This window comes from Armigeres subalbatus, chromosome 2 (assembly GCF_024139115.2).
Source record: "Armigeres subalbatus isolate Guangzhou_Male chromosome 2, GZ_Asu_2, whole genome shotgun sequence".
NCBI lineage: Eukaryota > Metazoa > Arthropoda > Insecta > Diptera > Culicidae > Armigeres > Armigeres subalbatus.
In genome coordinates this window covers 448,612,659-448,626,786 of record NC_085140.1, presented here as the reverse complement: position 1 = coordinate 448,626,786, position 14,128 = coordinate 448,612,659, and the positions used below count along the sequence as shown (strand labels likewise).

General features: G+C 41.6%; 2 protein-coding genes across 2 annotated transcripts in view; one reads left to right on the top strand and one right to left on the bottom strand.

The window, feature by feature from the left end:
- LOC134210433 (uncharacterized) overlaps window positions 1–14,128 on the bottom strand; it is a 121,989-nt gene that overhangs the window by 34,615 nt on the left and 73,246 nt on the right. The gene's annotated exons all lie outside the window — the stretch shown is intronic.
- LOC134218167 (mantle protein-like) lies at window positions 6,202–6,964 on the top strand. The gene is made up of 2 exons (XM_062697062.1): window positions 6,202–6,276; window positions 6,343–6,964. The coding sequence occupies exons 1-2, from the start codon at window positions 6,271–6,273 to the stop codon at window positions 6,889–6,891; spliced, it is 555 nt and encodes a 184-aa protein (XP_062553046.1). The 5' UTR covers window positions 6,202–6,270; the 3' UTR covers window positions 6,892–6,964.

Genomic DNA, 14,128 nt, shown 5'->3' with positions numbered 1-14,128 from the left:
GACGGGTGGAGAGTAAATGAATGCCAAGAAATCACCCAAAAATTTAACCAAATTTTTCAACGGCACGGGTGTGGCAATGAGAAAAGGAAGCGCGTCGGAAATTACTTCCTTTTCCATTCCCGTCCCTACTGGCGAAAGGGGATCTCAAGCGACCGGGAGGGTCAACTTTCTTCATCGTCTTAGAACAACAATAAAAAGGGATCGACGTTACGTCCGATGGGGAAAAATAGGCCATTTCTTGCACTTTAATGACGACTAGGGTGTGAACCCGGGATTCATTACTGTAGCGAAGCACCATCTGGCTCGCTGGTGAAATGGAGCTAAAATATGAACGTATCTTGATAATTTGGATAGAATATTTTCACATGTTAAAAAATATATAACAAACTAACAGAAAACATATTTTTTTATTGTTGGAATATAACCCACTTGGCCCGATTGCGAAGAATTTATAACATTCTTAGAAAATATGGAACACTCCTTATGAACAAATGAACTTTTGCAGTTTCTCGACCTCTCCCTATCTTAAGGATCTCGACAATGCGGAATTAATACTATCACAGTGTATTGTAATTCTAGAAATCCACCTTTTATTGTGGAACACCAATTGAGCTGCCAGAAAAAAAAAACCGAAGACGTGAACACGTTTAACCAAATTCGAACAAATTAAGATAAGGATACACGGACTTTTACTTTTAATTGAGTTATATACATTCATTCGAGCTGGCACGCGTATCAACTTAGTGCTCGTCCATTCCAACCGGATGGTGCCCGAACAGGCAGGGCAGCCAGCGTTGATCGGCTCACACTCGGCCAAGCGAACTAGGGGAGCTAAATAAATTTGATTTGATGAAGGCAGGCCGATTTTAATTGCTGATTTCAATTACCATCATCGGGCAGCAGCAGCTAAAGCTTTTCGAGAAGAGAAAGGTCTCTCAAGATGGATTTCGTTAGTTTCGGGTAACGTTGTTGCGAGTATATCGATAGCAGGCTTCTGCTGCTGTTGATGTTTCCTAGCATTCCAGAACAACTGGTTGACTGGTTGTAGTAATTCAGTTGTTTAAATAGAAAAGGCTTTTATTTCCAGAACGCGTAAATAAATTACTGCGGACCTCCAGGTGGTTCCCAAATGTTTCCCATGAATTTCCAAGATTTTTTTTTCGATATGTTACGAGAAATATCTACGCATTTCTACTGAAAATACTAGAAAATTTCCATGAGAAATTTTTCATGAAATTTCTTCGAATTTCCTCGGGAAATTCCTTTGAATTTCCTCGGGAAATTCCTTCGAATTTCCTTGAGAGATTCCTTCGAATTTCATCGGGAAATTCCTTCAAACTTCCTCAGGAAATTCCTTCGAGTTTCAATGGGAAATTCCATCGAATTTCCTCGGGATATTCCTTCGAATTTCCTCGGGAAATTCCTTCGAATTTCCTCGGGAAATTCCTTCGAATTTCCTCGGGAAATTCCTTCGAATTTCCTCGGGAAATTCCTTCGAATTTCGAAATTCTTCGAATTTCCTCGAAATTCTTCGAATTTCGAAATTCCTTCGAATTTCCTCGAAATTCCTTCGAATTTCCTCGAAATTCCTTCGAATTTCTCGAAATTCCTTCGAATTTCCTCGAAATTCTTCGAATTTCCTCGAAATTCTTCGAATTTCCTCGAAATTCCTTCGAATTTCCTCAGGAAATTCCTTCGAATTTCCTCGGAAATTCTTCGAATTTCCTCGAAATTCCTTCGAATTTCCTCGAAATTCCTTCGAATTTCCTCGAAATTCCTTCGAATTTCCTCGAAATTCTTCGAATTTCCTCGAAATTCCTTCGAATTTCTCGAAATTCTTCGAATTTCGAAATTCCTTCGAATTTCCTCAGGAAATTCTTCGAATTTCTCGAAATTCCTTCGAATTTCCTCGAAATTCCTTCGAATTTCTCGGAAATTCCTTCGAATTTCCTCGGAAATTCCTTCGAATTTCCTCGAAATTCTTCGAATTTCGAAATTCCTTCGAATTTCCTCGAAATTCCTTCGAATTTCCTCGAAATTCCTTCGAATTTCCTCGAAATTCCTTCGAATTTCCTCGAAATTCCTTCGAATTTCCTCGAAATTCCTTCGAATTTCTCGAAATTCTTCGAATTTCCTCGAAATTCCTTCGAATTTCCTCGAAATTCCTTCGAATTTCCTCGAAATTCCTTCGAATTTCTCGAAATTCCTTCGAATTTCCTCGAAATTCCTTCGAATTTCCTCGGAAATTCCTTCGAATTTCCTCGAAATTCCTTCGAATTTCCTCGGAAATTCCTTCGAATTTCCTCGAAATTCCTTCGAATTTCCTCGGGAAATTCCTTCGAATTTCCTCGGAAATTCCTTCGAATTTCCTCGAAATTCCTTCGAATTTCCTCGAAATTCTTCGAATTTCCTCGAAATTCCTTCGAATTTCCTCGGGAAATTCCTTCGAATTTCTCGAAATTCCTTCGAATTTCCTCGAAATTCTTCGAATTTCCTCGAAATTCTTCGAATTTCGAAATTCCTTCGAATTTCCTCGAAATTCCTTCGAATTTCGGAAATTCTTCGAATTTCCTCGAAATTCCTTCGAATTTCCTCGGGAAATTCTTCGAATTTCCTCGAAATTTTCGAATTTCCTCGAAATTCCTTCGAATTTCCTCGGAAATTCCTTCGAATTTCCTCGAAATTCCTTCGAATTTCCTCGAAATTCCTTCGAATTTCCTCGAAATTCCTTCGAATTTCCTCGAAATTCTTCGAATTTCTCGAAATTCTTCGAATTTCTCGGAAATTCCTTCGAATTTCCTCGAAATTCTTCGAATTTCCTGAAATTCCTTCGAATTTCCTCGAAATTCCTTCGAATTTCCTCGAAATTCCTTCGAATTTCCTCGAAATTCCTTCGAATTTCCTCGGAAATTCTTCGAATTTCTCGAAATTCCTTCGAATTTCCTCAGGAAATTCCTTCGAATTTCCTCGAAATTCCTTCGAATTTCCTCGAAATTCCTTCGAATTTCTCGGAAATTCCTTCGAATTTCCTCGAAATTCCTTCGAATTTCCTCAGAAATTCCTTCGAATTCCTCGAAATTCCTTCGAATTTCCTCGAAATTCTTCGAATTTCCTCAAGAAATTCCTTCGAATTTCCTCGAAATTCCTTCGAATTTCCTCGAAATTCCTTCGAATTTCCTCGAAATTCTTCGAATTTCTCGAAATTCCTTCGAATTTCCTCGAAATTCCTTCGAATTTCCTCGGAAATTCCTTCGAATTTCCTCGAAATTCTTCGAATTTCCTCGAAATTCCTTCGAATTTCCTCGAAATTCCTTCGAATTTCCTCGAAATTCCTTCGAATTTCCTCGAAATTCCTTCGAATTTCCTCGGAAATTCCTTCGAATTTCCTCGAAATTCCTTCGAATTTCCTCGAAATTCTTCGAATTTCGAAATTCCTTCGAATTTCCTCGAAATTCCTTCGAATTCCTGGAAATTCCTTCGAATTTCCTCGGGAAATTTCTTCAAATTTCCTCGGGAAATTTCTTCGAATTTCCTCGGGAAATTTCTTCGAATTTCTTAGGGAAATTTCTTCAAATTCCCTGGGGAAATTCCTTCGAATTTCCTCGGAAAATTCCTTCGAATTTCTTCGGTCAATTTCATCGATTCGAACCTAGAGATGAAAACATCGTATTATGCAACAACAATTTGAGAAACACTGGAGCAAAGCTCAAACGTCTCAGCGGATATAAAAGATGCATTAGATAAACAAACGGACGCATAGAGCCGGAATTCTGGAGACAGCAAACACCACTAGAGCAGAAGCAAAATAAATAAACACCAGAGGTTGGGATCGATTCGGGGAACCCAAATGACTGACAGCGGTGGGCTAGTCCCAGACTCAACAAACAGAGACGATGCAATGGGAACAAACAGAATCGAACGGGTCTCATACGGTGTGACGAAACTTGAGAAATGGCATTGCATTGTTCTACGGGTTGGAATCAATTTCGATAAAAGCAATGACAGTCCAATATTCCCATCCATCAATTTTGTTGGAACGGAGAATGCTTCATTTTTTACTGATTGTCGCAAAAGGGCCATCATCTCGTCGATTTCGTCAACATCATTTCAATCGGTCTCGCACTAAAGCCATCTAATAAAACCATCACGATCGAACAGAAGCTGTCGTTTTCCAGTTGCTTAGCATCCGTCCTTTCTGGTTAGGCGCAGCTTTCAACTTCTCATCACTCATCGGTGCGACGTCAATATTCACATCTTTATTGCTCTGTAAACAGCAACGCACGGTTCCCTTCGGCGCAAACCTCAAGCCAGTAAAAGCACCACCGCCCTCGCATAAATTTGCCATCACCGCAGTAACAACCACGCACTTAATGCTTTCATTGGAAATTTTTCCACATCATCCTGTCATACAGAAATCCGCATTCGTCACAAAATTAGCCTCGATTTTACCACTGGCCACATGACTGAATCACTGACACTCACTCCCAAGAACGGCCATTACCCAAGCCGAAACGATGCCATCAAGTTGAACTCACGCGACACGCCGCCAGCGCACTTTTCAAACAAAATACAAAACAAACTTTTTATGCGCACATTTTCCGTAAAACCGCAATACGTGTTCCGCTGCACCTACTCGTTTCGCGTGTAAGTGCCTTTGCTTCTTGCGTCTATTCCGTTCTAATTAGATCCCAGCACGTGCGCGTTCTCTCCACACTGACTCGACTTTATGGCTTTCAATCCAGGTCGCATCGTAGCCGAGTAGAAAGAAAATAGGAAAACGTGAGTCGCGCACCAAAAACTTGATCCCTGCTGGTGTAACCCGACGACGTCGACGCGGCGGTTCTACTCCTCGAGCAAGCGTGCTCCACTAAGTACTAAGTACTGAACTAGTTGGCGACGGGAGTTGCCTAGGGAACCGCGAACCCAGTCGTGTGTTGCCGTCGTCGTCGCCCCTTAGAGCTCGGTCGGGCTCTCCTAGAAGAGCGGCTTGTTGTTGTGATGGTTCCTATACGGTTTCCAAAACACACGCGTGCGCACCACGCGCGTTGCTATGAAGCCGTTCCCATGGCCATCGGTTTGGCGTGCTGCCATTCGGGTTTGCGCATGCACCAAAGGTTTATTCACTCCCGACCGGCGACGACGGACGCGTTTCTTGTGAATTGGCTCTACTAGCATAACTGTCCGAAATTCCCTTAATTTTTTACATCTATACCGGACAGTTTTGCTTTTATGGCAGTGCAGGAAGGTGGATATATTTACCTACCTATGATTTGGTGATTACTCGAGAATCGTGTCCAAACGGGTTGCAATCGGGGATATCCCATGATTTTATGTTGGGATGATGTGTTCGAGGAAGATGCAGTGGCGACGGAAGATGTTATGCAATGCGATGCATCGGGTAAACCGTTTTATTATTGTGTGGAACTGAGCACTAATAACTGTTTAACTCATGCTAATAAATTTATAGAGAAACAAAGGGTATACAAGGCAGATTATTAAACTTTAGTACACCCTTTCTCAAAGATTCTGTGTAAACTTAGTAATTAACAATTTTATAAAATCAAAATAATAAAGAATAATTGAAATAATAAGAGAAAAAATAAACAAAAGTTGTGACATCATCGGTGTTTATTCTAGAAAAGTTCTCCCTAAGGCAAGATGCCATGTCACTTTTATTCCCATAATTCATAATATATGTAGTAAAAAAACTTTTATAGGTTCTTATATAGTACTAGCTGAAGAGAAGTGAAACCGATCGACCTAGGTTATTACATAATTTCACATAACCTTTACCTCGTGTAAAACAATCCTCCAGAGTGATGAACATTCGGCGCAATGTACAACAACAACTATTTTAGCAATGCCAAAATTTATCGTTTCGTTACGATTTTCATTCGTTTCGGCGTGCGGAATTTATTAGGCTCAACCAATATAAAAGTCTCATCCAGCTGTTCGAGAGACATCATTCGTTTAAGGTCACTCCTGACGGAATCCAAGATTAAAAGTGCTCGCGTTTTCGGGGACACAGCACTCGATACGGAAGCAACGCACAACTGTCATTTTTATTATTTCGCGCATGCTGCGACGCAGCAAAGCTAAATCAACACAAATGACAGTTGTGCGCAGCCTTTGAATCGAGTGATGTGCCCCCGAAAACGCGAGCACTTTGGAACTTGGATTCCATCAGGAGTGCCCTTAACAACAATTCACCAGTTGGCTTTGTCCAAAAATCACTGGAGCGTAGTTGTTTTAATTTTTAGCTTCCTAAAAATGAAGGTAAGTTGAGGCGGTAACCTTGCGTTTGCAACATGAGTCCAATTAATTCTAACTTATCTGCCTCAGGCGTTCGTAGTACTGTCCATGGCTCTAGCCCTCGCATCTTGCGCGGCAGTTGACAATTCCAGCAACAAGGAAAAACGAGGCCTCTGGGAACTGGGTTATGGCCATGACAATCTGGATCTGGACTTCGAACATAATCATCACGATCTGGATTTCGATCACCACAAGGAAGTGAAGCACCTTTCTACCACCATCACCAAGAAAGTCCCAGTTCCATATCCAGTCGCGGTCGAGAAGCACGTCCCAGTAGAAGTGAAGGTGCCCTACCCGGTGCATGTCGAGAAGGAGGTCCCAGTCTACGTCGAAAAGCAAGTGCCAGTGGTCGTGGAAAAGAAGGTCCCATACCATGTTGATCGTCCAGTTCCCTACCCGGTTGAGGTTAAGGTTCCAGTTGTACACAAGGAATACGTCAAAGTGCCCAAGCCGTTCGCAGTTCATGTTGAGAAGCCCGTTCCAGTGATCGTTGAGAAGCCAGTGTACGTTGAAAAGCAAGTTCCAGTGACCATTCATATTAAGGAACAGCACAAGAACAATCACTGGGGACTGTTCTAAGCGGTTAGTGATTTGTTAGTTGTTATGTTTTAAAGAGAATGATGTATAAATGAAAACGTTTTGTGCCAGTGAATTTTCTTGGGTGGTTTATTTGAAAGAAGACAAGACTAGACCTGTGATACTTTGTTGCTACACAGAAAAAAATGAAAAGTAAACAGCGCTTAATAGTTGAGATGCGGAAATTTACACTATTCTACGCTGAAATGGTCCTCTTCCTAATAAGTTTGCTGGCGATTCACGTCAAATTTGCGTACGTTTGGGCTATATCTCGCGTACAATTACGCTGATAATGGCGTTTCATTTATGTGCATGATTTGGGTTCTTCTATCTATGCATCTATGCATAATGCGTATATACATTCCTTATTCAGGGATGAGCCAGCCTCATATCAAAAATCTTTTTAATAGAGGAAAAATCATACATTCTTTATCGGATATCCTGAGTTGGAGAAAAATTGATACTAACACAGAAAAATTTGGAAAAAATTTGATGCATTTCAACTGGCGCTTGGTGCGATTTGACGTGACCCCGACCAACTGACGTTCATCATTGCAATGAATACCTTTCAACTGTTTCACATGTACGTAGAACAGTTCGTCATGAGACGAGTTTGTACTATTCCATTCAATTCCATTACTTTATTGTACCTTTGACAGATGCGTATTTCGACATAAACAGTATGGCCGTCTTCAGTATCTCGTACACTGAAGACGACCTTACTGTTGAGATCGAAATGGCGCTACGACACTACCCATAATTACATTACCCCGAAGGCCACTACACTCTAACTTTCACTTACTCAGTGGCTGAGTAAAATTATTAGGCCGTCTCATTTCTTCCAACGGAAATTTTACTCAATTTCCGTCAAAAGCAGGATTACTCATAGTTTTGAGTTGTCCTGGTTTTGACAGACATTGAGTAAAATTTCCGTGGGATATAAAGAGAGAGCAATCCAATTTTACTAAGTCACTGAGTAGGTGAAAGTTAGCGTGTACCCCGAACGCCATTACCCCGCATGATTCATTACCCCGTAATCACCTAATCAAGTAACGGAAATCAAATCAACCACGTTCTAATCGACGGCAAATTCTTCTCTGACATCACGAACGTCCGCACTAGGGAGGTCGGTATTGCCATTTTTTTCTAAAATACTGGTATTCGGTATTTGGTGGAGTCAATACCGGTAATACCGGTATTTGTAAAAATTAAAAAAAAAACTTTTGATTTGTACTTTTGAGGGAAAACAATATTACAAATTGTTTCAACAGCGTTGAAAATCAGTGCCAAGTACTTGGCCTGAATCCTGGCGTCAATGTAGTTGTCACCGGCAACGCAAATATTTTTCTCTACAACAGTCTCTTCACGAGTTGTTCATTATCCGATGAAAAATCATTCATCCAGACAACTATTTCGTACCGTTCGTCAGGTATCGTAGTTTTCCCAGTTTCGACGGTAGCATCAGCAAAGAAATCAACGCTTCAAGATCCTCCGTTTGCTTAATCCAAATGGCTCTGGATATCTTGAAGGAAGTGCCAATAACGTTTCTGATCGATTGCTTTCCAGCGGAATTATTCAAAAAAGTCTCTCTTGGATTCGTTCTTTGAGAGCATCGAATAAGGCTTGATTTGATAATTGCTACAAATAACTTGGAGCGCCCCGTCAACTGTATATAGAGTGAACAACTCACGTCAGAGTAGTCCCACTGCAGCTTGAAAAGGTTCTAAGGCTTGAATTATTTCACCTACCGTCATTTTTGAGGAAGTCCTTTCATCTCATAGAATCATTTGAGCATGGATAACACGCTGTCTCAGCTCATCTCGGTGGAATTGCCTTAAATCCTGCTCCAGAAATGTAACACAGTGTTCCGCATTAGGGTGGTTCAAAAAATTGATTTTGCTCCACTGCGCTCATCTGATTCTTCATCATGTTCTGAGTGTCCTCTGAAAATTTGAGCGCATTTGGATTAAAACTAATTTAGCACAAGCTGTTTCAAGTTTGCATGCAAATTAGTATGGTGAAATTTATTTTTTCATTATACCGATAATGACGCTTCCCCCCTTAAGCGCAGGTTGAAAGAAAACCTATTTAGCTAAAAAGAATACTCAAGAGGTTTCAGCCTGTGAAAACTACATCTTAATTAATTGTTCCAATAATTAGTAATCGAATTTAATCTAAACCGTAGCTTTCTCTTCAACAGGCAACATAGCTTCTCGTGGCGAGAAAGATAGCACGCACAAATTCAGGCCACTATGTTGCACTGCACGTATCAGTGATGCCCTCAAAGAAGTTTAATGATCATGACTAAAGATTCGCAACCTGAATTAAAATCGATTACTAATTATTGGGGCGATTAATCAACATGCGGTTTTCGTTGGGTGAAAACTCTTGAGTATTCCTTTTAGCTATATAGGTTTTCTTTTACCCTGCGCTTAATAGGGAAGCGGCATTATCGGTATAATGAAAAAATAAATTTCCCCATACTAATTTGCATGCAAACTTGAAACAGCTTGTGCTAAATCAGTTTTAATCCAAATGCGCTCAAATTTTCAGAGGACACACAGAACATGATGAAGAATCAGATGAGCGCTGTGGAGCAAAATCGATTTTTTGAACCACCCTAGTTCCGCATCCATCGATTCTATTATTCTTCGAAGACTTTTCCCGTAAACTTTTTGTGTAATCTCGTCGTGAATTTTTGAATCCCACTGAAGCCCCAAGCGACTAATCCGAAGCGGATGTCCTCAGATGGGGTAAATGACATTTACGATATGTCGCCCTTCAATTGTTGTACCTGTAATTGGAATTGTGGGTGAAGTTAATGTCCCCATCTGGAGAAAAGCGTGTGTCAGGACAATGTTATGCAATGTGTGATGTGTTTTAAATCCGCTTGTGCTGGAGCCTTCACACTTAATTACTTTTGAGCACTTCACGCACTTGGCTAAGTGTTTGTTGCACGGTGGATCTTTAGCTGATATATGTAGCTGAAAACTATTCGAGATTTTTTAAACTGACAGCAAAATTTGAAATACCGAAAATACCGGTATTTTGCCGTCTCTCATACCGATATTTTCGGTACTCAAAATGGGCCGGTAATACCGGTATTACTGGTTCCGGTACTACCGGTTAGACCACCCCAGACCACCCCAGTCCGCCGCGGCTAAACATTGGGCGGCTACAAGACGGTAGACTAGCCCAAGACTACGCGCAGCAGCTGGAAGTGGAACTCCCAACGGAAAAGCAACTAGGCGCAGCTTCTCTTGTGGATGGCTGGAGAGATATTCGATCCGCCATTGGAAGCACCGCAACCGCTACACTTCGCACGGTGCTCCCGGATCAGAGAAACGACTGGTATAGCGGCAAATGTGAGCAGTTAGTTGAGGAGAAGAATGCAGCATGGGCGAGATTGCTGCAACACCGCACGAGGGCGAACGAGGCACGATACAAACGGGCGCGGAACAGACAAAACTCGATTTTCCGGAGGAAAAAGCGCCAGCAGGAAGATCTAGACCATGAAGAGACGGAGCAACTGTACCGCGCTAATAACGCACGAAAGTTATATGAGAAGTTAAACCGTGCCACAGCCCGATATGTGTAAGGACATAAACGGGAATTTTCTACAAACGAGCGTGAGGTGATCCAAAGGTGGCGGCAGCACTACGAAGAGCACCTGAATGGCGGTATGGTAATGAACCTACGAGCACGCGCAGGACATACGACCCGAATCTCCAGGAAATCCAGGAGAAGATCGGCCGATTGAATAACAACAAAGTCCCTGGAGTTGACCAACTACCAGAAGAGCTGTTTAAACACGGTGGTAAGGCACTTGCTAGAGCGCTGCGCTGGGTAATTAACAAGGTTTGGGAGGATGAGGTTCTGCCGCAGAAGTGGATGGAAGGTGTCGTTGGTCCCATATACAAACAGGGCGATAAGCTGGATTGTAGTAACTACCGCGCAATCACATTGATGAACGCCGCCTATAAGGTACTCTCCCAAATTTTATGCCGCCAACTAACACCAATTGTAAAAGAATTCGTGGGGCAGTACCAGGCGGGATTTACGCTCTACGTTCTACCACAGATCAGGTGTTCGCCGTACGTCAGGTATTGCAGAACTGCCGCGAATACAACGTTCCCACACATCATCTATTTATCGAGTTCGAAGCCGCATATGATACAATCGATCGGGACCAGCTATGGCAGCTAATGCACGAGAACGGATTTCCGGATAAATTGATACGGTTGATCAAGGTGACGATGGATTGGGTGATGTGCGTAGTTCGAGTTTCAGGGGCATTTTTGAGTCCCTTCGAAACGCGCAGAGGGCTACGGCAAGGTGATGGTCTTTCGTATCTGCTACTCAACATCGCTTTGGAAGAAGTAATACGAAGGGCAGAGAGTGACACGAGTGGTACGATTTTCACGTAGTCCGTCCAGTTATTTGGTTTCGCCGACGACATTGATATCAAGGCACGTAACTTTGAGAGGATGGAGGAAGACTACATCAGCCTGAAGAGCGAAGCTAAATGGATTGGACTAGTCATCAACACGTCGAAGACGAAGTACATGGTAGGAAGAGGCTCAAGAGAGGTCAATGTAAGCCACCCACCTCGAGTTTCTATCGGGGGTAACGAAATTGAGGTGGTAGAAAAAATCGTGTATTTTAGCTCACTGGTGACAGCCGATAACGATACCAGCAGAGAAATTCGGAGACGCATAGTGGCTGGATATCGTACGTACTTTGGACTCCGCAAGACGCTCCGATCGAATAGAGTTCGCCGCCGTACCAAACTGACTATCTACAAAACGCTTATAAGACCGGTAGTTCTCTACGGACACGAGACCTGGACGATGCTCGTGGAGGACCAACGCGCACTGGGAGTTTTTGAAAGGAAAGTGTTGCGTACCATCTATGGTGGGGTGCAGATGGCGGACGGTACGTGGAGGAGGCGAATGAACCACGAGTTGCATAAGCTGTTGGGAGAACCATCCATCGTTCACACCACGAAAATCGGAACACACGTAGCCAGAATTTCGGACAGTAATCCGGTGAAAATGGTTCTCGTCGATTGAAGATTGTTCAAAAAGTAGATTATAGTAAAAAAAAAGCCTTTGGATTTCAAAGGAAAATTGGTCGGATTTTTAAGGAATTTATTTGGATTTCTACGAGAAATTCTTGGTACAGTAGACTTTCGATAACTGCGATTCGATTATACTTCTATTGTATCTGACTTCGACTGACAACTGACGTCTAGAATGCGTTGCAGTTATCGAAAGTTATTCGCTAACTGAAACGTAAACATATTGCAGTTATCTAACAACTAATGTATTGTCCATACCCGGTAAAAATCGTTTACTCATTAATGGGTACTTTTTCTCTGCTATCTCTTTCTCTCTGCTGAAAAATTCACCCATTTTGGAAGAATAAGTGGATTTACTCATTTAAATGAGTAGATCCACTTATTCTCCCAAAATGGGTAAATTTTTCAGCAGAGAGACAGAGATAGCAAAGAAAAAGTACCCATTAATGAGTAAACGTGTTTCTCCGTGTAAGAAATTCTTGGGAAATTCCATTACAGTAATCGTTCGCTAATTGGGGCACGATCTCACCCCAACTAGCGAATGCCGTTCGCTAATTGGGGCGGTTTGACAAGCGTCAATGTTGTTTACTTTTTGCATTGAACAAAAGAAAATTCTACGCGCCAGAAAATATCGATCCCGCCAAACACGGAAACAAAACGTCAACGCGTTTTTGACATCTCATTCTGACGTTTATCTGCTTTTTAATCGGGTTTCGCCCCAATTAGCGAACCCCCAACTAAAAAGCGCCCCAACTAGAAAAACCCCAATTAGCGAACGTTCACTGTAACTGGAAGCAAAATACGGACGAACTTGTAATTTGGCCGAAAAAGGTGTTTTCCCTAACAGCTCTTTTAGGCGTCAGCTCGAGAATGCCGTTTGACGGAATGGAATATCGTTTGGCCCGTGTCAATTACTGAACGGATATAATGATCAAACATGTCGTTTGAAAACCCGTTTGACCAAATGACATTTACGGCGAAATAGCCTTTTGTAAAACGACCATAGAACGGAATTTGGTAACCTCTCTACTTTAACCTTAAGCCAAAAGTCTTCTAACCAAATGCTATTAAGCCGAAATGAACGCATATTCGAAACTGTTATCAGGTGGAATATGGTTTGTCCGAAAATGTAGTTCGGCCAAAAGCGACATATAGCCGAAAGGGACGTTCGGCCGAACTGGTAGTTTGGCCGTTAAAAATCGTTAGACCGAATAGATCATTTGACCAACAATGTCCTTTTGGTAAAATTTTCCATTTGGCCCGAAAATGGTCTTTCTGCAAAGAACATCCCTTTCGGTCGAACGGCTATCACATGACCTAGTCGGTTAGACCTGGGTGATGCGGATAGAGCCGCTTTTCTGCTCTCAAGCGAGTAGAGGGATATTTTGAAATCAATTCCATAAGCAAAATTATTTTGCAGTTTCTTGGCTGTCAAATATTTCCCGCTCTTCGAATTTCTCTTTCCATGCTGCATGAAGCTGCACTGCACGAATGCGCGAATGCGGTGAAGCTGCACGAATGCGCGAGACTCTACATGACTTTACGATGATTTACATACATTCCTGCTCCAATCAGCTGTTGAATTTCGGAAAATTTATATTTGTTACAACTCAATCTAAATTTATTTTTATTTTTTTCACAAATAATAACAATACTTCTCAATATCCAGTATTTTGCGCTCGGTAATGGCGGCGTGAGTTCTCCTCAGTTTGACATTCAAGAGGTAGAAAACATTGGAACTCATCTAGTGTGCTATGGATCATAAAAAATTGGAGAACAACATAATTCAGCTATCACGAAAGAAAACAAGGATTTCTGTGTGGATATGATTACAGTTTGAAAATTCGTTTTTATAACTATTAAAATATTGTTTTCTTTTTCAGGCTTAAAAAACAAAAGACACAAAAGTTTATGGACAACTTCTGGAGAATTTATCGATTTTATGAAGAGCCAGTTGCATATGTGAATGGGATTCGAAAGAGTATAGGACTGAGTCTGTTTTTTCATAATTCATTCAATTCAATTCATCATTCATCAATCATTTAACGAATGCGAAGGCTATTTCACCACGAATATACAAATAAACCTAAATATATTTTTAACATCAAAAGCTTTCGAGTAATTTGTCAGTTTTGCCAGTTCGGTATCTCTCCGATCGAG